Source organism: Benincasa hispida, unplaced genomic scaffold (assembly GCF_009727055.1).
Source record: "Benincasa hispida cultivar B227 unplaced genomic scaffold, ASM972705v1 Contig618, whole genome shotgun sequence".
In the NCBI taxonomy this organism is placed as follows: domain Eukaryota; kingdom Viridiplantae; phylum Streptophyta; class Magnoliopsida; order Cucurbitales; family Cucurbitaceae; genus Benincasa; species Benincasa hispida.
In genome coordinates this window covers 270,934-295,986 of record NW_024064975.1, presented here as the reverse complement: position 1 = coordinate 295,986, position 25,053 = coordinate 270,934, and the positions used below count along the sequence as shown (strand labels likewise).

At 30.3% G+C, this 25,053-nt stretch overlaps 1 protein-coding gene across 2 annotated transcripts; it reads left to right on the top strand.

Moving 5' to 3' along the window:
• Positions 1–1,686: 1,686 nt before the first annotated feature.
• Positions 1,687–20,688, top strand: LOC120069824 (probable LRR receptor-like serine/threonine-protein kinase At5g48740). 2 transcript variants are annotated; one of them, XM_039021641.1, is made up of 16 exons: positions 1,687–1,933; positions 3,086–3,599; positions 4,382–4,836; positions 5,702–5,813; positions 5,931–5,999; positions 6,252–6,320; positions 6,628–6,696; positions 6,866–6,937; positions 7,522–7,590; positions 8,520–8,788; positions 9,878–10,083; positions 11,252–11,378; positions 11,478–11,546; positions 18,083–18,272; positions 18,705–18,837; positions 20,174–20,688. In XM_039021641.1, exons 1-16 carry the CDS (start codon positions 1,858–1,860, stop codon positions 20,384–20,386), a joined length of 2,712 nt encoding a protein of 903 aa, XP_038877569.1. In that variant the 5' UTR covers positions 1,687–1,857; the 3' UTR covers positions 20,387–20,688. The 2 variants fall into 2 exon arrangements, with proteins under 2 accessions (XP_038877569.1, XP_038877568.1); XM_039021640.1 differs by having other exon boundaries at positions 5,696–5,813.
• The last annotated feature ends 4,365 nt before the right edge of the window (positions 20,689–25,053 follow it).

The following is a 25,053-nucleotide window of genomic DNA, read 5'->3' as shown; positions in this document are numbered from 1 at the left end:
GGGTTGGGTTGAATTTTTTTTTTTTTGTATTTTTCTTAGGTTAGGTTGGGCCTAGGGTTGAATGAAAAAAATTTAGGTTGATCCGACCCAACCCAACCCGAGTCACATATATATTAATAAAAAAGTATATATTTTTAGAATTGATGAATTTGTGAATTCTTTATGTTTTTCTTGAAGAATGTTTAATTTTGTATAAAGCTTGTAATAGATATTATAGATTTTTGGTATGTATGAATTTAGTTTTATGAGATTTTAGTTATTAGATATGTATTATAGATAAATAAATTAAGAAGAAAAAATAATAACAACTCGACAACCCAACCCAATTTTGGATTGGGTTAGGTTGGGAACCATGCTTGTGTCATTTGGGTTGCCAACTTGACCAATCCAAAAATAATTGGTCCAAAAAGACATCACGATCCAACCTAATCTAACCTATATACACCCTTAATGTTAGGTATATTAAATTAAACACATGTTTTAATTTCACATTTAAAGATTATCCAAAGTCTCCATTTATTTATTAAAAAAAGGGGAAAAAGAAGTGGAAGAAGGGACAAATGACTTTACAATTGAGAATTAGTTGAGAAAGAATTCAAAACCTAGTACCCCATCCATGCTTGTAAAAGTAAATATCTTTGAGTTTTTTAAATTTATTTAAACTCATAAACCCTGATTAAAAGTTTCTCCGATTTAAATGTTTCAAAATTCATACCAAGTTTTGAGAAAATAAAATAATTTTTAATTTATTTTTAAAATTTTTGAATATGGTTAAAAAATGTTTGCTGAGGGGAAGATGAAAATCACGATAAAGAAATTATGAGAAAACAAACACAATTTTTTTAGAAAAACTAAAAAACCAAATGGTTATCGAAGATCAAAATATTACTAATCAACCACCTATATTGAGTAAAGGTAAAATGACAATCATTAGGTACAACATATCCCATGCATCCTTCTTTTTGTTACTAATTAGTAACAAAATGGACAAATTGCAAAATCCACCCATAAAAGGTGGTGGTAGTTGCAGTTACACCCTCAAACTTTCAATTATAAAAATTAGACTCCTAAATTTCTACAAGTATTAAAATTGGACCCTCAAACTTATAATAATAGTAGATATTGAACCCACAAACGATAAAATTTGAACTCTCAAACTTAAACAAATGTTATAAGTTATACAATCATGTAAGTTTGAAAGTTTAAATTGACCCAATTTTAACACTCATATAAGAGTTAAAAGGGTTTAATTTTTAAAATTGAAAGTTTAAGGATGTAATTACAACCGTCACCATACTTCAATCAAGTATACAATAAATATAAGGTAAACAACATTCAAGTTATTTTCAAAGCAAAATCAAACATATACTACAAAAAGCACTTAAAATTATTTTTATTTTTACAATTTAGTGTAATAAACAAGCCACATGACCAAAATTTGCAATGATAGTTGTAGTAAAATATAAAAATATAAATGGAAATCTTTTAATAACTTTGCTTTGGGGTTTGGTTTCTTCTTTTGTGTTTGCTTTTCAACTACTTCTTCACCATTTATTAGTTATTATGACAGTAACAAAATTCCACACTTTAATCATTATGGCTCATCATTTCCATTACCATATAAAACCACTATTTTTTTTATACCTTTTATTTGTCACTCTCTTTGATTTTTTTTTTTTTTTTGTACTTCAATTCATTACTTATTTCCTTCTTCATCACTTTATCTATCTTACACTAAGAAACAACATTTTTTCTCCAAACCTTTCTTTTCTTTTTTTTTTTTCTCCTCTTTTTTAATCTCCAAACCTCTTTCTTCTCCAAGACTTCACTTGGAGACTTCAAATTAAAGTGGCAATAATGGAATTTCATCTCTTGTGGGTTGGCTTCTTCCTTTGCTCTGGATTTTGGGTTCTTACATTGAGTGATCAAGATGGTATGAATTTATATGCTTCATTCTAGTTTTTCTTTTTTTTTTTCTTCTTCTTCTTTTATTTTCTCTATTTTTAGTGGAATTATTGTAAATTTTCTAAATTAATTTGTTTGAGAAATTACATTTTAGTTCATTCTTGAGGTTCAAGAAATAGTTCTAATTGGACCTCACATTAATAGTACTAACAAAGTTCTAGTTGAATAAATGGAATGAAAATGTAGCATTGTTTATGTGGTAAGTGTTTTTTGTTCAAGAAATTGTTGGATTTGGTTCTTATTATTTTTCATAAAAACAATCTTGTAACAAGTATGAAGCCATTCACTCATATCAATGGCATTTCATTTTGTAATTTTTAGAACTTTTTGTTGCATTAGTGAATCAACTGGATGTTATTTTATTTAGTTTAGAAACATGTAGGTCTCGACTCGAAAGATTCAAACCAATGACTACTTAATCGAAATTGATTTATATTTTAATTAGTTGAGTTATGTTTAAGTCACGACTGATAGACTTTCTTGTATGGTCTCTATTGAATGAAATTAGAAAGTATATTAAGTATATCTTTATTTTATCTTAATAATGATAATAATAAAAAAAAAAAAATTGGTGCATCTCCGACTGTACCCATTTTTGTGCAACTCACCTAAGTGTCAATTACAAGTTGTCATTATGGTGAACTGTTCATACTTTTATATTTTTAATTTTTTCTCTTTGTGATTGATGGGATGCATGGAGATGATATGGTGAAAGCCAAATATTAACAATAAAAATAATATAAAATAAATCAATAAAAGGAGTATCCGATCATTTTTTTTGTTAGATAAAAGTTTAAGCCATTTCACAAACTTTAAAGATTTAATTGTTTTATTATTTTAATTATTTTACTTTTGGCCTTAAAATACTTTAATTGTCCGGCTATAAATTCTACGACAATATTAGGGTATTCATAAAGGTTTCCTATTCTTGTAATAGCACGGTTGAATTTTCGGTTCCCTAAAATCATTTTAAGAATCTCTCAACATGATAAAAAGTATTTGTTTCCCAATATTTTATAAATTGTTTTTCTTAACCAATCAATGTTCATAGGAACAAATTCTAAAACAAGAAAAACAAACTGTTTTCTTTAACAAATTCTCGATGTAAAAAATGAATCAGGTTTCCTAAGCTTATCTTGTGGAGCAACTACCACCTTCACCGACTCCTCCAACATTTTATGGCTTCCGGACGTCGGCTACATCAGCTCCGGTAACACGTCAATCATCGACAACGGTCATGCTCGGTTCTTCCCTGACCCCCGAGCGCGAAATTGTTACAAGTTGCCACTTAAAAATACCTCCTCATCAGTTCTTATTAGAGCTAAATTTGTGTATAAAAACTATGACAAACTTGGGAAGCCCCCTGCATTCTTTGTTTCTCTTGGGACAGCCATAACTAGCATTGTCAACCTTACTTTTCATGAACCTTGGACTGAGGAGTTTGTATGGCCAGTTAACAAGGAAACTGTCTCCTTTTGTTTACATTCCATTCCTCTAAGTGGTAGCCCTTTGATATCTTCGATCGAACTCCGGCCACTACCGCGAGGATCGTACGAAGATGATGGCTTGCTTCAGAGTCGGGCTCTTAGAAAGTCTTATCGAATCAATTGTGGTTACACTAATGGATCTCTCAGGTATGTATTTTGTGAAATTTGACCTAGTACATTGCTCAAATAGATATCTCTTAAGTACATATTTGGGAGTGATTTCAAAATAGTTAAAATCACTTTCGTAAAATTAAAAACCATTAGGAAATATATCTTTAATCATCAAATCAATTCAAGGATTAGTTTTAGACTTTTAAATGCAATTTTCATACTATCTAAGTTAATTTTGAATGATCAAAAGTGATTTTAATCATTTCAGTATCACTCCCCAAACTTTCAATATATAATATATATGAAATTGACGAGGACGACAAACACAAAATTTTCTAAAGCATGATGACATCATTGGCAAGTTGAAAACTCAAGATAGTATTTAAACCTATATTTTTCAAGAAACATGTTTAGATAGTTGACTTTTATTATTATAAGTACCTTTTAGTTGAATTGTACTATTAAAAAAAAAAAGTAAAAATATTATTTTGTCCCTATAATTTGGATTTTATTCCATTTTATCTCAATTGTACAGATCTAGTCTTGTATTCTCAATATTGTCTAATTCTAGTCCATGTACACTCAGTACAAGGAAAAAGTGTTTCCCCTCGAGACAAATTAAGGGGAAGAGAAAAAAATTGAAAAAATGGGATTTCGTATTTTTAAAAATTATAACAGATTTTTTTGCCATTCTATGACTAACATTTATTAAATAGAAATATTTAATTCATAAACACTTTCAATAAATCTTAAATTTAATTGTTGTACCAAATTCTTTCGATCATCTCATTATACATGTACGTTTGTCCAAAATACAGGTACCCGATCGATCCATACGACCGAGTATGGGACGCGGATCGCAACTTCAAGCCATTTCATGTGTCATCAGGGTTCAAAGTTGAGGCCAACTTTGATTTGATAGGAGTGAAGGAAGCTCCACCAGCTGCAGTGGTTGAAACAGCAAGAGTTTTGACAAGAAGAGATGAGCTAAGCTATAACTTTCCACTTGAAGAGGAAGAAGGAGATTACTATGTGATTCTTTATTTTGGTGGGATTCTTGCTGTTCATCCTTCATTTGATGTGTTAATCAATGGGAGAGTTATAGAATCAAATTACACTTTTGAAAAGGGAGAGATAAGGGCTTTATATGTCATTCAAGAACAAATCAAGAGCTTGAATATCACTCTCAAGAGTGTTAAATACTATCCTCAGGTCAATGCTATTGAGGTCTATCAGATTGTTCATGTTCCTTTGGAAGCTTCATCAACCACAGGTCTGTCTATTTATGTTTTTTTTTTTTTTTCCAATTTTATATGGTACAATTTATGGCATGTTTGAGACTAATTTTGAAATGGTTAAGAATATGATCACTTTTGTTGAGTTTAAAATCACTTTCAAACATGCTTTCATGCTCTGAGACGTTCAAAATCCATTTGGTGAGTTGGTTTAGGGTTTAGGGTGTAGTGATTTTAAATCTAACAAAATATTTATTGTTATTCAAAATCAATTTGGTGGGTTGATTTTACTCCTTTAAACGTGCCTTTTATACCCATCAAAATTAATTCTTAATTTTGTAATAATTTTGAATATGACAAAAACGGATTTTTAGCCATTTCAAAATCATTTTTAAACATTACTCTAGTTAAAGTGAGTTAAATATATAAAAGATATTGAACCTGAATAAATATCAAAATCGACCACTTTTCTAGTTATATATACATATATATGTATGTATATATATTTTAGCACCTTTGAAGTATCGGTAAATAATTAAAATAAAAGCTTAAAAATCTTGATTTTTTTATGTATGTTTTTTTCAAAAAAAATTTAAGATAATGCACAGGATTTCATTAGAAATCAACAATTAAGTGTGTTTGGGCAAAAATAATACTAAGTTGGATGATTTAAGAAGTATTCGTGTCACGACAAAAAAAAAATTAAGGGAAATTGCTCTCCTATGAGCATTCTTATTGGAGTTTAATTAGAAGTTATTTTTGTGGGAGATAATTTTTCTTTAGATGTTTGCAACATATATATACATATCTTTCATCTTGCAATATTTGCTTAAACCCAGTTCAAGTTAGGAAGATTTCGGTCGAAATTCGACGTAAACTTCCGAAAATTTCTTGTAGTTTCAGCCCTACAGGTGATTCATCAATCTACTGGTTTGAATTTGGGTTGGGAAGATGATCCATGTTCCCCAAGAACATGGGATCATGTTGGATGTGAAGGAAACCTTGTTACATCCCTGTATGTACTAAAATTTAATTGCCCATAAATATAATGTCTAATTTTCTCTTTTACCATTTTTCAACAATTCAAATGATGTTTTTCTTTCCTATCTATATCTTTTTCATTCACTATTAGAGAGCTTTCCAACATCAACTTGAGGACGATCAGCCCGACGTTTGGCGACATTCTCGATCTCAAATTACTGTAAACTCTTTTAAAACTTTGCTATGTGTTTACTTTTTCGCTATTTGCATTTTATCTCATCGTATCAAATTTTATTATATGAGATATCGGAAAACGAATTTCACTATTTTATCTGTCGGTTCGAGATAATTCTTTGTTCTGTTCTTCAAAAATAAAACCAAATTTTTATTTATTTATTTTTTTGTATTAATTGTGAATATTTTGATTTTACTTATAATTAATTCATTTTATTCCTCTAATCACTCTCTCCAGGGATTTGCACAACACTTCACTTTCAGGGGAAATACAAAATTTGGGCAGTCTGACCCATCTTCAAAATTTGTACTCTCTCTCTCTCTCTCTCTCTCTCTCTCTCTCGACATTCATAAAAGCCCACCTTAAAGGACAAACGAATTGGTAAGTCACCAAAAATAATATCCAAGATCTAATTCGGGAAGTCGAAAGACCAATTACACTCGACATCTTTCGAAATGGAAGAATTACAAAAACTAACCGAATTTGCAAAACCAGCAGCATCATGAACTTTTAAATCTCTATTTTCTTGTGAATAGTATAAACTTTTTGAGATATCATATTTTATAAAATTCATAGCTGAATTAAATTACTCTATTTTTTTCTCTCTTAAAAGGAACTTGAGTTTCAACAAGCTAACATCATTTGGGTCAGATTTGGAGAACCTTAGCAACCTCAAAATTCTGTAAGTAGATGAATATATATATATATATTATGTTTCCAACAATCATTGACTTTAACCTTGGAAATTGAGATTATATGGCTCTTATGGTTAATAATTATATTGAAGTTTAAATTCTAAAAATGAGGGTAATTCCTATATTTATAATAAAGATATTAATTTCAATATGAAGGGACTTGCAGAATAATAGCCTGCAGGGAATTGTTCCAGACGGCTTGGGAGAACTTGAAGATCTCCAATTATTGTAAGTAAAAACTTGGATGCTCCCATAATTGCACCCCAACAGTATTTCAATCAAATATTGTCACGTGATAATTTTTATTTTTTTTTAAAAAATATTTTTTTCTAATTTCATTTTTTGGGATAGAGAAGTGGGAGTATATGAGTCAAATGCTGTCTAGATTTTACTTAATCATTATTTTTATTATTTTATTAACGTGAAACATATATATACATAAAAGAAAATATGTTTATATCATATTTGATAACTATTTTAGTTTTAGCTTTTGTTATTTAGTTTTGAAAGTTGTGAATATTTCCTTAAAATTTTTAAAATATGTTTTTTTTCTCATTTTTAAAAAAATTAAAATTAATTTTTTTAAAGTTAATTTTCAAAACTTGACTTGATTTTTTAAAACAAAAAATAAAATATTTAAAAATTTATGGGATAACATCTTAAAACAAAAAGGAAATGGTAAGTAAATTTTCAAAATTTCAAAATTTCAATGATTTTGTTTATTTTTCCAATGAGGGAAATTAAGTATGTAAGTTTCATCAAAAACAACTTTAATTGTCTTTCTTAATTAAGACACTTTCAATAATCTTCAGGAATTTGGAGAACAATAGGCTGGAAGGCACCCTTCCATTATCCTTGAACAAGGGAAGTCTGGAAATTAGGTATGGATTTTCTTTATTATATATCTAGTTTATTAAATGACATGTTTAGTTTCTAAATTTTAATTTTTTATTATCAAATAATAGATTTCATAATTTTTATTTTTATATTAATTTTTAAAATTTATGAATCTATTAAACACAAAATTTAAAATTTAGGATTTAATTAGATATAGGATTTAAATACATATTTAGTAGATCATTGACTATGTTCAAGGATCTATAACATTCAATTCAATGACCTATTTGACACCTAGGAAAGTTTAAGAATTATAAGAACATGAACCACATGAAAAGTAATTTAAAGTGTGTTTGGTTTAACTTTTCAAGTGTTTAATTTTTAAAATAAATCATTTTTTTTAAAAAAATTGAAGTGCTTAGTAACCACTCAAAATAGTTTTTGAACAGTTTCAAAGTGTATTTTAAGCAATTTTTATTGAAAAGTTTAAATAATAATGATTTTTTTGAAAATTATTTTTTTATCCTAGTAAATCCAAACGACCCTTGTTTTAGTTTATATTTCAACTAAAGCTTAAAATGACAATATTGACGAAAATATCATAGTCTAAATTTTACAGAAATGTCAATGACATATCGAAAAAAATATCGCTACCTACAAATATTTCTGGAAAAATTATAAAAACAAAAAATCTAAAAATTAAATTTAAATTAACAAATAAACATTTTGTGGTTTTTAAACAAGTTGATATGTCTATTATTTATATTATATTTACACATTGGTGACATTTTGTTATTTATTTTTTATATTTTATGAATTTTTCTACGATATAATAGAAATATTGATTCACTCCTCATGTCGATGTCGAACACATTGAAATATAAAAATTTCGATGGACAAATTATCGTTGTCGAATTATCGTAAGACTCAAAAAAAGGGGGAAATTAAGAAACAATTTAATTTGTTGTTGCAGAACAATAGGAAATCCTTGCCTGTCTTTCTCCACAATGACATGCAATGATGTGTCATCAAATCCAGCCATTGAAACACCACAAGTAACAGTTGTTCCTGAAAAGAAGGAGATGAACAGCCATAATAATACTAACAATCATATAGCTATCATAATTATTGTTTCTGCAGTTGCTTCTGCTTTGCTAGTTCTCATCACTCTCTGCCTTTCACTTTTACTCTACATGAGGAGGCACTCTCAACACACAACAACTGAACTCACATACTCAACAAGTAAGGCAACACTTCGACCTCGATCGATTATTCGTTTTCTGTTTTTCGTTTTTCATTTCTATAATGTTTTCTATTTCTTAGAAAAATAAAAGGTTTGTGTCCTTCGGGTAGGGGTAATAATTACGTTTGAAAAATTAATAAGTCACTGAACTATTTTTAATTTTGTGTCTAATAAATCATTTTTGTTAACTCTATAATTACAATGCAAGTCGGAGAACATAATGGCTGAACTATTTTAAATTAACCCATCATGTAATCAATAAATAATCAAGTTGTGAGATACACACCATTGTTATTTACTAGATTTTTTCTAGTACAAGAAATATGAGATATGATAATTTGATAGTCTCTGCCGTAAGAAAAGAAGTCATGTCAATTAGTACTAAACTAATGTTCATATTGACATTACACCCATAGAGTTAATTAAACAAAAAGTTGACACATACATGTCTTACAATTTATGGGTTTAATTTCTAGAGTGTAATTTCATAATATAGGACTATATATATATATAGATAATGTCTTTATTTGAAAGTTCAAAAATCTAATATATATAACCTTTTAAGATACAAGAACTAATAGACACTAAAGTTTTATTTATTTTTTTAGATTTTTTTTACAAGAAGCAGATGGAATGAGTAGGCACATTTGGATATTTCAATTAAGTTAACACACTTTAGCATCCACATCATAAAATAGAGAGCTGGAGAGTAGCTCGATAAATTCAGAAATACAAACAGGGATAGGTTAGAGAAAACAACATATTGCTCTCTTGATGCCAATTATATTGGTGTCGGGGGATGTTGTATATCCTGACACCTAATATACTTTAGCATATGAATAAAGGACATATTATGACAGTCATTGAAAACTGTCGGGATAAGTTATCTCTCTCGGACATCAGGAGAGGTTATAACATTCAAGAGGCATTTTTATCATCGTGATATATCCTATTTTGCTCGAGCATTAGTAGAGTTAAACTTTTTTGTAGGTGTCGTCTTCTCGACCTATATATATCGGGTTTCGTCATTTCGATTGTGTATAAGTTCTAATGCGCGAAGGTTTTGAAACTTGTTTTTTCATATGTAGAAGCAGCAATGGAGCTAAGGAATTGGAACTCTGCAAAAGTATTCTCATACAAGGAGATAAAGGCAGCTACAAACAACTTCAAGGAGGTGATTGGAAGAGGAAGCTTTGGATCTGTTTATCTTGGAAAGCTTCCAGACGGGAAACTTGTCGCTGTCAAAGTAAGGTTTGACAAAACTCAACTTGGGACTGATTCCTTTATCAATGAGGTACGTACTCGTACTCGTACTCGTACACATATAAAATAAAGATTTAGGACATGTTTGAAAATGATGATTGAAATAGTGATTTTATAAAAAGAAAATTTGGTACAATTATTTTTGTGAAATTGATTTTTATATACCGTCATATTTATGTTCTGTTTCAGACTCTTAAAAGTAATTTTGAATGATTATGTTTGATTTTAAGAGTGATTTTATAATTATCAAATTACTAAAAGGTATATTTTCTATTTAAGAAATTATTTAATTAAATAATTATGATAATACTTTATATACGCATGATTGATATGTTGAGTAAGAGATTTTTTTTATAATAAATATACAACGAAAACTTAAAAAATATATCTAGTTTAATTAATTTATATACGCATGATTGATATGTTGGCGCTTGGTCAATGATTTAAATAAAAAAAAAATTGGTTTCAAATAGATAGCTAACCAATAATATTATAACACAAATGAACTAAACAGTCATTTTTTAGATTGATTCTTGGTCAATTACCTCAATAAAAATCACCTATCAACTATTTTTTTTTTCAAATTCAATTTTAAATGATTTAGAATTTCCTAATATCATTTTTATTCAAGATCGTCATACATCATCATTGTAAAGAGAAGTGATTTTGATAGTGCCAAATCACTACCACATAGTCTACAATTTTTTTGGAGTAATTTTAAAATAATTAAAATAACTTTGGTTAATGAAACATTCATTTAATTATTCATAATTAATTTAATATTTTAATGAGTAATTGCAATTGGTAGTATTTTTAGGAATAATAACCAAGTGTATAATATTATTTTTAAAAAATTGCAAATATAGACAAGTCTATCAACGATAAATTTCTATCGTTGATAGACTCTTACCAGTGAAATGATATATCACCGATAAACTATTTAAATTTGGTCATATTTGTAATTTTTTTTTTATATTATGTTATATCTACTAATACTTTGAATTTAATGTCAATATTTGTAACTGTCTCTATATTAATTTTATGCATATAAACACGATTTCATTTAATCAAGGATAAAGAACATACTTGTGAGTAATTTTAACTATTTCTAAATCAGTTTCAAACATGCTCTAAATCTTGTTTTTAAACGCTAATTTTAATTCTAACATTGGTTTTACTAAATGTTGATTTAATTATAGGTTCACCTCTTGTCTCAAATTCGTCATCAAAATCTTGTTTGTTTGGAAGGATTTTGTAATGAATCGAAACGACAGATACTTGTTTATGAGTATTTACCTGGTGGATCCTTGGCTGACCACATCTATGGTAAATATATATACGTTGTAATTCATATAGCAAATGTTAATAATCATCTATTCTACTTTGATCGTTAATTATTTATTTACTGTAGTAATTTCTTTTCAGGCATGAACAAAAAAAGTGTTTCACTTAGCTGGATTAGAAGACTCAAAGTTGCTGTTGATGCAGCAAAAGGTTCGCTCAAATACTCTTTCTATACTCTCAAAGCTCCAAAACATATAGAAATTAGGTTGAATGACCTTTTTAGTCTCTTAATTAAGCAATTGAGTGTGTTCGGTCTCTACGATTTCAAATATATCATTTTAGTCTTCAAATTTTTAAGTATAGGTTTAAAAGATTATTGAGTGAATTTTTATTATTATTTTAGATGTTGACATCACATTTTAAATTCAAAATAATAATTAGAGGGGAAGTGGGTAAAAGGAGGAGAGAGTAAACTTTTAATGTAAAAAGTTAAAATAATAATAAAAATTTTATCCTATTAAATATATTCTTGTTACATAATCGAGAATATAAAAAACGTAAAAGATATCAACACACCGATATATGTGGTTCACTAATGGTTTGTTAGCTATGTCTACGAGGCAGAGGGAGAACAATATTATTAGAGGGATGTTTTCTGAATACCCCAAAACGGTGCTTCTAAGGATTAGAGAGTTCATATAGTATACTACTCTAAGTCCTAGGATCATAATCGTCAATAATTACAAATAAACAAATATGCTAAATACGAATTCAACGAGCCCCCCGTATTTGGTTGTTCGAAGAGCCGACAAACAAATTCAAGGCATTCCAATGAATCTCCACCTTGACTTGAATTCTCTCCCAAATAACAGATGTACCAGATGTAACATTCATTAACATTGTTAGACGTACTTAGACTTCTCCCTCATGCCTCAAAGTCTCCCACAAAGGGGGCTACTAACAATTCAAAACATTCAGTAAGTCCAAACAATGTTAGATCTTGCCTTGTGGAACCAGTTTGGTGAACATATCAACAGAGTTATCAACAATACCAATTTTCATCACTTTAACTCTCTGGTTACCTCTTAAGAAGCGATATCTTACATCAATGTGCTTAGATCTCTTATGATGAGCTTGATCTTTGGCTAGGCATATTACACTCAAACTATCACAATATACAATAGCTTGGTCATGATGCAAACCAAGATCGGCAACTAATCCCCTCAGTCGTATTCCCTCTTTAGCAGCTTCTATTAAGGTCATTTACTCTGCTTCAGTAGTAGACAAAGTAACTGTAGGTTGTAAGGTTGCCTTCCAACTAACAATAGAACCACCCAGAGTGAACACATAGCATAGTCAGAATAAGAATAACCAGTCACCAAACACTTTGTGTCATTCTCATAAACAAGATCAATATTAAACATACCTCTAAGGTAATGAAAAATCCTTTTAACTACTTGCCAATGCTCCTTCCCATGTTGACCAATGAACTTGCTGACAACACTAACAACATGGGCAAGATCAAGCCTAGTACAGATAGAGATGTCCAATTTTCCCACGGGGAAAGGGGGAGGGAGTGGGGGAAAAAATTCCCTATAAGCTAAACGGGTACAGGGACGGGGAAGGCCCCGACCCTGTCCCGTTCTCCATCTTCACCCCGATTAGGTTTTACATATTTATTTGGTATAGTTATCTAATGTTATCTTATTATTATTATTATTATATAAATATTACATTTAAATTTCAAATTTGATTATTTATTGGGAAACATAATGAATTTGTTTAAATTGAATGTTTAAATTTAGATTATATATGTAAATAATTTGATTTATATTTATTTCTTTCTACTAAAAAATTAATTAGCTTTTTTAGACCAAAATTTGAGTAATTTATCTTTAAATTCAAATTGTCATATAAAACTAACCATAATAAACAATTTAGTGACAAAGTTAATTATTTAATTAAAATTTACCCATATTAGTGATTTAAATTAATTGATTTTTTACAAAAAAAAAAGTAACGAAAAAAAATTCTCTACGGAGAATCCCCGCCCCAATCCCCCTGGGGAATTTTACAGGGATGAGGAATGAAATGGGGAGCATGGATCGGGATGGGGAATGGCATCCCCGGCCCCGCCCCACCCCGTGGACATCTCTAAGTACAGACCATATTATACATCAAACTTTCTACTCCACTAGCATAAGGAACTCGAGACATGTACTCCTTCTCAGCTTTAGACTATGGTGAAAGCACAGATGACAAGCGAGCATTTGCAGCACTCGGAGTATCTATAGGCTTAGCTGATGAAATACCAAACCTGGACAATATTTTCTGAATATAGCCTTTCTGTGACAAGAAGAGCTTATTCTTATCTCTGTCTCTATAAATCTCCATACCCAAAATTTTTTTAGCAACATCCAAATCCTTCATATTAAACTCAACACTGAGAAGATTCTTCAATTTCAGAATATCAGACTTGGACTTTGCAAGTATGAGCATATCATTTACATATAAAAGTAGATACATCATTGAACCATCATCAACTTTGTTGTGATATACATAACAATCCTACAGACTCCTGTTATAACCATGTCCAACCATATAGTTGTCAAATCATTTGTACCATTGCCTTGGAGGTTGCTTTAACCCATACAAAGATTTTTTTCAACTTGCAAACATAATCTTCTTTACCTAGATATTGAAACCCATCAAGTTGGGTCATATAAATTTCTTCATCCAACTCTCCATGTAAGAAAGATGTCTTCATATATAGTTGCTCAAGTTCCAAATTCTGATGTACTACTATAGCTAGTAACACCCTGATAGAAGTATGTCTGCCTACTGGTGAGAAGATCTCATTATAATTAACTCCTTCCCTCTGTGTGAACCATCTAGTAACAACTTGAGTTTCGTAGTTAATGCCCTCTGAAGGTGATATTTCCTCCTTTTTCTTGAAGACCCATTTACAAGTGACAAATTTTCTCTCCTTAAGTCGTTTAACTAATTTCCAAGTCTGATTTTTTTCAAGAGATTTCATCTTATCCCCCATAGCAGCAAGCCATTGAGCAGACTCACTACATGACACAACTTCTCTATAGGTGAATGGCTCATGAGGATCCACCTCTTCAGCAACCTATAGCGCAAAAGTAACCATATCTTCAAAACCATACTTCACAGAAGGTCTAACACCAACTTTTCTAGCTCTGTCACGAGCTATACTCGATTGATCTACTTGTGAGCTAGAATTCTCAGGAAAAACAATTTTTGATGTTTCTGGCACATTAGTTTTTGGTTTCACATCAGTTTCTGTAGTAACATGTTGATCTTCTCCACCTTAGTGTTGTAATTCATTCACAGCTGAAGTGAATTGCATCTCATGTTTATCAACACTATTACTTTCTCCCACATCAGTAGACGTCACAAAAGGCTTCATAGTTTAGTTAAGCATAGAATTTTCAAAAAATATCACATTCTTACTAAGTATAACTCTATTCTCAGAAGGTGATCAGACTCTATATCCCTAACTTCATCCCCAAAACCCACGAATATACCCTTTTTAGCTCTTGGTCCTAATTTACCCTTATTAACATGATAGTAGACAGTACAACCTCGTAAGGTATTATACAATCAATGGCTATGTGAGGTCCACGATTGATCAGATAACATGATGTATTTACTCCTTCTACCCAAAACCTTCTACCCAACCCTGCATTAGAGAGTATGCATCTTGCTCTCTCTAACAATGTCTGATTCATACGTTATGCAACCCCATTTTGTTGTGGAGTATCCTTGACAGTGTGATAACGAACAATTCCCTCAACTTTACAAAACTCATTAAATTCAGATCCACAGAATTCCAAACAATTATCAGTTTGCAACCTTTTGATATTCTTCCCAGTTTGATTTTCAATCAATATCTTCCACTGCTTGAAATTTTTGAAGGCTTCACTTTTATGTTTCATCATAAAAACCCAAGTCTTTATTGAGTAATAATCAATTATAGTAAAATACCTACTGCCTCCAATAGATTCAACTTTGGAAGGTCCCCAACAATTTGAATGAATGTAATCAAGTGTCCCTTTAGTACAATGAACACCTCTCGGAAACTTGCTGCGATGAAGCTTCCCAAATACACATTATTCACAGAATTCAAAATCCTGCACCTTGTGCCCACATAGAAGATCTCTTTTTGATAAAATTTTCATTCCTACTTCACTCTTATGACCAAGTCTCATATATCATAACTTGGTCATATCATCCTTGTGAACGACAGACAAAGCAATAGCAATATAACCTGTTATTGTGGAACTTGATAGGAAATATAGTGTTCAATGTTTTATGCCTTTTAGAACTACCTCAGAACCCTTGCAGACATACATTGCTCTACCTTTACCTTTAAAAATGTAACCCTGCTATCTAATACACTAAATAATATCAAACTCTCTATCATTAATGGAACATGCCTAACCTCATTTAAAGTGTAGAAGACACCATTATGTGTTCGTATCTTGATTGAGTTGATTTCAACTATATTACACCTAACACCATTGGCATGCTAACATTCCCTTCATCTATTTGTTGATACATTGAGAACCACTCTCTATTTGGGCACATATAATAAGATGCTCCAGAATAAAAAACTCACACATTATCAGAATGTGAATGTTCATTCACAACTAAAGCTAGATTTGCTTCAGAATCGATCTAGACTTCTTCAGGATCAATCTTAAATTGTGCAACAGAGACAGATACTTCCTTTTTGTTACTCTTTTCCATATTTTCCCGATATCTTTTTATCTTAGGACATTTGATTTTCCAATGCCCCTTTCCTTTACAATAGCGACAAACATCATCTGACCTAGAACCTTTTGACTTCGAAGACTTATTATCTGGTTCGACTTTTGCTTACTAGAATTCTTATGTCCCTTGCTCCCTGTAGTAGCTAACCCAGATGTCTGACTTTTTGTACATGAACTTCCTTCATTCTAACTGTCCTCTCTCATAAGCAACATGGACTTTGTATCTTCTAAAGTTAAAGTTTCTTTCCCTCCATTATACAAGTCAATGAATGTCTCATACGACGGGGGCAAAGTCATCAACAAAATTAGGGTAGCATCGTCATCATCAATAACCTCTATGTTACGCAGATCTAATAAGATTTTATTTAATTGGTCTAGATGATATCGTAGAGACGTACCTTCCTACATACGTAGATGATATTCTTGGTTAAAGATTTTGTCATGTAATGACTTTCCAACTTCAACCAAAGACCATCGACATTTTCTTCATCTATGACTTCGATGATGACATCATCAACCAAACATAGCATGATCGTCGAATAAGCCTTCTTCTTAAGAGTCTACCATTCTTCATCATCAACGACAACCTTCTTTGACTTACCAATCAACAATGCCCACAGCCCCTGCTGCTTTATTAGGACTCGTATCTTGATGTGCCATAAATCGAAATTGTTCCTCCCGGTAAATTTGTCGATTTCTACGTTCACGCTAGACATCTTCAATTATCAAACAAATGCAGAATTTAAAAAAAAAAAAAACTAACAAGGCTCTAATACCAATTTATTATGGACGATTGAACTCCAGATATCTCCACAATGGTATGATATTGTCTACTTTGGGTATAAACCCTCATAGATTTGCTTTTTAAATCACCCCAAAAGGCTTCATACCATTGGAGATAATTGTCCTCTCTTATAAACATGATCATCCCCTGTGGGACTTTGATCGCATTCCCACCCAACAATCCTCCCCTTGAACAAAGGACCACTAAGTGTTCCTTCAAACAATCATCTGATCTCCGTGCTAACTCAACCACGGAGTAGTCATCCATTCGCATTACATTTGAGCACACTGCCTGTTTAAAGGCTCAACTACAAATGGATACTCTGAACATGACTACATCTTATTCGATAATTGAGGATTTTTACTACCGAGGCATGGCTTTGAAATGGTACATTATGAAGCTCTAGGAACCAAAATGGTAATTTTCCTAGAAATTAAATACATAAAATACATCCTAATGGCTCTTTTTTTTTTTTTAACACAATTTTTGCTACTTGTTTTAGTTATGCATAGTTTGATGTTTTAATTCTAGTTTCAATTTTGTCTTGAGTTTTAAAGGATTCATTATCATTTTTTTAGTACAACAATTGTCGGGATGGGAGATCGAACCTTCGACTTCAATGATTGAAAGACATATCAATTATCGTTGAACTAAGCTTGCTTTGGCCATTATCATTTTCCTTATAATAAAAGCTTACTTGATGAATTTGCATATAATTCGTGAGGAATATTGCCATAAACTCGACATGCAAAGTAATTAATTTGGTACATATGTGGACAATTAAATCTTATGATATGAAATTTTATTTCAATGTGATGGGGTTAAATCAACAACTCCATCTAGGTTGAAAAGTGTTAATTAGGCTTAGGATTTTAAACCATTACTATAATAGAAAAGAGGAAAAGAAAAGCTAATAAAAAACTTTCGTGACTTCTTTCCCTTATACAATCACAAATAATTTATCATATTGTTGGGGTAAATTTGATGAACACATTAATCAATTGATAGGGACCATTACAAAATGTTTATAGAAAATAAATGTGTTCATATAATTATTGTTAATTAATTTGTACATTTTTTTTTTTTGTGAACTCACTGATCACTCAACCTTTCATATTCTGCTTAAAAAAATTGTATTTTTTTTGGGTAAATGGTTATATTAGGGTTGGACTATTTACACAATGGAAGTGAGCCAAGAATAATCCACAGAGATGTGAAGTGTAGTAACATTCTTTTGGATATGGAAATGAATGCAAAAGTTTGTGATTTTGGGCTTTCCAAGCAAATTTCACACCCTGATGCAACTCATGTCACCACTGTTGTCAAAGGCACTGCTGGCTATTTGGATCCTGAGTATGTTTTTTTTCTTTTTCTTTTTTCTTTTGTTCATAAAAAAAAAAAAATTAATTGAGAAATTAAATTTGATAGTGTTTTTCCCGACAACACATAATAGATCGTGTATAAGAGAGATGCATCCAAATGAGAGAGATCTTGAGAGATTTTCACTGTCTGATAGATTTCTATCTGTCTCTATCAATGAAGATTAAAATTTTGCTATTTTATGTAAATATTTTCCTTAATTTTTCTATTTTTGAAAATTTTCTAAAGAGAATTTGAAAGCACTCCTAAAAGAATTGATGTCAAAAAGTAGTACTTTTATAAAAGCCATAAAATGATTGTTGGCATAAGTACTGTAAAACTAGTTTCATATGCATAATTGAAACAAAAACAAAACAAAATAAAAAGAAATCATAGTTACTATAAATAATTTCCTTTTAATTGTAGGTACTATTCAACTCAACAGTTAACTGAAAAGAGCGACGTGTATAGTTTTGGAGTTGTGTTGTTGGAGCTCATTTGTGGAAGAGAGCCCTTGAGTCGCACAGGAACTCCAGATTCTTTCAACTTGGTGCTATGGGTAAGATTTCATACTTTTATATTTTACTTTCTGCTACTTTTTTATGATAATTTTTTAAGAAACTATAGAATTAAATGTTGGGTCAATCGGTGATTTAAGATAGTCTTAAAATACGTGGTTCAGAAGATCATGTGTTCATCCTACCGTGTTATTGTCCTCAATTAATTTTGATCGTCACTTATGGAGTCCTCTACATAGTTTAATTCCACGAGTGAGAGAGAGTTAACTGAAAAGAATAAGTTTGCTCGCATTTTCTTGATAATTGTTTTTGGAATCCTATTTTCTAACAAGGAAAAATTAAAAGTAATTTTTTTTAATTGTTTCTTACTTAAGGTCTGTTTTGATTTACTAGAGAAAAAAATGTATTTTTTTTTTCCAAAAATCAATTTTATTTAAACTCTTTTGATAAAAAGAGTCTAACATACACTTCAAAAGTGTTTAAAAAACTATTTTGAGTGGTTACCAAATACATCAATTTTTTTTCTAAAATGAATTATTTTCAAAATTAAATACTTGAAAAGTTAAACCAAACATACCTTTACTATTTTTCTTTTTAATTAAAAAATATTATTATTTCTGGCCATTGTTTTCTATTTCTTATTTTATGAAGTTTCAAATTTTAAAATTAAAATTTTTAAGAATTCTTTTTAAAAAATAAAAAAACATCCGAAACTATTATGTTATATGTAAATTATAAGGTTTATTATGCATTTTTAAGTTAGGAAAAAATAATTTATGCTTGTTTGATCTTCAATATTCTAATATGTTTGATTTTTTTTTTTCTATATAATCCCATTAACAATGTTAAATATATCAGAAGTAGCAATGATATGATGAAAATAATTTTTGAGCACACTTGCACTATGTCGAGACAAAATTGAAACTCTCAAAATAGAAAACAAATATAGAGGTAAAAAGATATATGTGCGTATATGTATGTGAGTATATGATTTAAACAACATAAGCATAGAAAATAGTTTTTTTTTTAAAGAAAGAACATTTTTTTTTTTGAAAATAATACTAATAATAAAGGAAAATTATAAATATAGTATATAGGTTCAAAGTATTAACAGTTGTAGCACAATGAAAATAAATCTATAGATTTAGCTAAATTTAAATCTAACTCTCAGAGTCTATCAGTGATAGACTATATCGTTGGTAGGAATCTATCGATGATATAACCTATCGCTAATAGGAGTTTATAAGAAATATAGTTTATCATTGATAGATTTTACTATATTTACTATTCTGTAAAAAGTGTTGCTATACACTTAATTAGTATTGTTAAAAGTGGTGTTGATTGTAATTTTCATGATAATAATACATTTGTAAGCAGGCAAAACCCTACTTACAAGCAGGTGCATTTGAGATAGTAGATGAAAATTTGAGAGGAAGCTTTGATGTTGAAAGCATGAAAAAGGCAGCTCTTGTTGCTATAAGGTGTGTGGAAAGAGATGCTTCTCAAAGGCCTAATATAGGACAAGTTTTGGCAGACCTAAATGATGCTTATGATGCACAAATTGCATATCTTTCTAATTTTGACCATTGAGAGACTTTATTTTAATTTGGAGGCAATGGTAAGGAATATAATCTATCGTCTATTGTCTATTTATTTATATCTATACTATAAATTTGTACAAGATTTTCTTTTTTTTACACATGTAAAATAAGATAATGTTATATTATTAGAGAGTAAAATGTTATGATCGAAGGACAAAATGTTATGTGTTAAAGTTCTTCGATTCGTATATGAAGGAAAAATTTGATTGGGTAATCTTGTTTTCTAAAAATATTTGTAAATATGTATTTTTATGAGAATATGATTGATGTAAAAATATATATTTTTTTTTGTTGCGGAATTTTATTTGACATAGCAATTGATTGGTGCACAAACTGGTAAGAAACCCTTGAACCATATCTTGGTAAGAAGTGATACTAGCTTGCATGGCAACGTAGAACATATAGCCAACTTATTTGCCTTAATTAATGTGCAAAGAAAAAAAAATACAAGTGAATAACATCATCAAACACCTCATTCATATTCACAATGCTCCTATTGGAATGCTTTGAATTTGTATTTTAGCATCCTGAATGACCAAACATGGAGTTTCGTTGCCTAGTTAGTGGTTGAGGTCCAAGTGTGACACGCCCTAGTGGAGGCTCAGGGACAACACCCCCAAAACGTAAGTTGTATATGCATTTATGTTATTTACGATTTTGGGCTTATTGTTTAGGGGAGTGGCTATATATAAATCTTCTAACTTTAAAATCACCACTCTAATATGTATTTCAAGATATTTCTCTCTAATAATAAATTTCTCTCTCCCTCCATTCGTCGAGATAGCTAGCATGCTATTAGTGAACCATGTAAGTCTATGTGTCGATTTTTTATTGTTTATGTTTTTCTCGCTTTCTTTGATTTTCGGTTTCATACTAGCTCGAAACATTAAAAAAACAAAAAAACTTTGATAAATGAGCATTTGAATGTTGGGAATGTCCTAAAACTCGCAGTTTGTAATTATGGAAACATATTCTATTTATCAATAAAACTATTGTTGAAGTATTTATTCAATAAAAGTGTTATTGAAATTACACTATGTAATAAAAATCCAATAAACAAATCCATGGCTATAGTATGAATATTGTAATTTTATGCAGAGATATAAAAGAGGATAAGTTATAGTATATTGCCAAAAAGGTCTATAAGTATATGGATGAGATTCGGTACCTCGTCTTAAGGACACTATGGTTGTGGCATACTTTGTATACTAATACAAACGATGTTATCCCAAAATCGTTCATGTGGAAACATGAAAGTAAGGGCATCCTATGCAAAAGAGTTTTGCTAAGACCAAACCACGAAATAGTCAATTCTTTTTATAACAATCGTTTACTGTTAAAACTGACTATTTCAATTCGAGGACCTAAGGTAACTCGATCTTAACCCTGAGCTAAATATGAACTCCTGTTTATTCGAGATTATACTTTGATTTGCATAAGTGAGAGTAGTTCAACAACATTGTTCAACAAACCTCACATTTTGGGGCTAAGACCGAATAGGTAGCTTGGGACATAGTCCTATAAGATGTAATTCACTTCTACCCGTTTTAGGCTAGCAATTAGGTTGTTCCCTTAAGTATTGATTCCTGGTCTTGAATAAAGGGGACCTTGAAGGAGTAATCTATCATGCAACGGAACAAATCAAAATCAACAAACACTCTAACTACTCTTAATTTGAGTTTTAAACATGCTATTCTGGTGAAATTCATAGAGGGTTTGAAGCAAACATTCCCTTTCAAGGTTTAATCCACGAATTTAGCAGTAATAGTCCAAGATTGAGCTTGAAACTTTAACAAGACCACATCAAGATCTTCTCTATAAAGTTCATGAAGGGATATGTGGTGGAAACACTCAAATCTAGTTGAATTGGAGAGGGATTTTGATAGGTTTGTAAGGGTTTTCAATTTTCCAACCTTTCAGTCAATTTTTCATGAAATCCTCTCTATTTCTCTACATGAAGCATGTATATATATACTGAAAACATGCAGGATCATAGGGCTGTATAGAAAGAAGCTCCTACTTGGAGTATTTGATGGAATTTGGTGAGTTACGACTTAAAGAGATAGTGGATTTTCCCCAAAATTTGAAAAATTCACTTTCTCTTTAATTTTGTTGTAAAATCAATTTTCCAAAAAATAAATTTTTGTTTTAAATAAAACTATTTTATTTAAATTTTGTTTTTATAAAATCAATTTATATAAAACTAATTTTATTTTAATTAAACCTTCTATTTAGAAAATTAATTTAATATCTTAATAGTAAATTAATAAAACACCAATTCCACCAATATGATTCGATTTCATAATTAAATCATAATTTAAATATTAATTGATTCTCCAATTTCATTTAATTTCATCTAAATTAAATGTTTTTTTTAATTGTATCAATACAATAAATTGAAAACCTTAATAATTGAATTTGAACATTTCAAATTCATAACCCTAATTCCAAAATTCATCCAATTAATACTCAATTTGCTATTCCAATTTATGAACCAGTAGACGGACCTAATGGACCTACAGATCATGAGCTCTAACTATTTTTAATTAATCAGTTAAACTCTTTAAACTAAATTAATTACTATTTGTTAACTATCAAGGCACACCACTATAGCTCGATAGTTGCACTCTCCTAACTGTAGATATATTTCTGTCCAATTTGACCATAATCAGTAATTTGATCCTTTATAGATCGTTCGTATTTTCAGCTGGGTCAAAATTACTGCTTTACTCCTGCAAATACATCTTGCACCTTAAGCGCTTACTGACCCTCTATTGAACAACTAATTTGTAATACCATTTATAAATTATATCCCTCTCTACCAAGAGAGGGCGGGACCCCGTTGTTTAAGACTAGGTATCAGAACTTAAGAGAACAACCTATCTGCTAACCCTAAGTCGGGTAGGAGTGAATTCCATCTTGCATAACTATGTCCTCAACTATCTATTCGGTCTTATCCCCAAAACGGAAGGCTTATTGAGCAGTGCTGTTGGACTACTCTCACCTATGCAAATCAAAGGATAATCCCGTAAACAGGAGTTCATAGTTAGCTCAAGATTAAGACCGTGTTATCCTAGGTCATTTTAGTTTGAAATAGTCAGTTTTAACAGTAAACGGTTGTTATAAAGAAAAGTGACTATTTCGAGGTCTAGTCTTATCTAAACTCATTGCATAGGATGCCCCTACTCACATGACTCTACATGAATGATTTGTGGTCACATCATTTGCATCAGTATACGAAATGGGGTGCATCCAATAGGGTTACCAGGATGAAATACCCAACTTCATCCATATACTTATAGACCATTTAGGCTATATTCTATAACTTGATCCTGTTTATGTCACTATATAAAGTAAAGTATTCATACTATGGCCATGGACTTGTTTATTGGATTTTTATTATAAAATGCAATATCAATGACTTTATTGAATAAAATACTCAATGATATTTTATTGATAAATAGAATGTTTAACACAAAATTTACGAACTGCGAGTTCTAGGACATTCTCAACAATCTTGCCCTCTCATGGTCGAGAGGGACATAGTTTATTAGTTGGACTATAAACCAATTGTTCAATAGAGGATCAGTGGGAGGTTAAGGAGCAAGATGTATTTACAGGGGTAAAATGGTAATCTTGACCTAGCTATAAATACGAACAACTTGTGAAGGATCGACTTATTGATTATGATTAAGTCAATTGGACAGAAATATATCTATAGTAAGGAGAGTGCAACCATCAAGCTATAGTGGTATGTCTCAGAGGTTAACGAATATTGATTAACTCGGGTTAAAGAGTTTAACCAATTAATCTCAAATCGTTGGAGCTCATGATCTGTAGGTCCATAAGGTCCCTTTACTAGCTCGTAAAACATCACACCTTAGATTAGAAGATTGAGTGAATTTGAAGTGTTCAAATTCAAAATTAGGGCTTTTAATTTGAAATGTTCAAATTCAATATAGGGTTTGGATAGTTATATCTGATATAATTAAACGTTTAGTTTATTGAAATTAAATGTAAATTGGAGAGTTTAAGATATTTAATATTGATTTAAATATAATTTGCATGAATAGAGATTCATGTTTAAATTAGGTGTTTTATTAATTTAATACTTGATATTAATTAATTAATCAATTAATTAAAATTAAAATCATTTTTTTTCATTTTTTTAAAATTCAATTTATGGAAATTGAATTAAGTTTTTAAATTCCTCTTAATTTGAATTAATTTAAAAATTGAAAAAATGAATTTGAAAGTAGAATTATACAACATTTGATCTTGTTAGTGGATTCATCCCATTTTCAATACCTAGGCCACTCACTTAGTGCTAATTGAAGTGTCAATTAGCTGGTTAAGTGAATGCTTGTATGTATTAACTTAATAAAAGCCTCAAACTTCTGTGAATACAGATGATGCATGCTAAAATTTGAGAAATTTCTACAGAAAACTCTTGAATGCTCAAATTATCTCTAATCCCTTAACCAATCTATCTTAATCTTGAGTTTCGACCACTCAATCCAAGGATGATGATAGTAGAGAAGATTCTCATGGTAGTCTACTAGAGTTTTGGAGGTTCAATTCGTGGAATTTAACAAGGAATTGAAGTGATTCTACAAAGGTATACACTCATGAAATCCTCTTTTTTGTAAAACTATT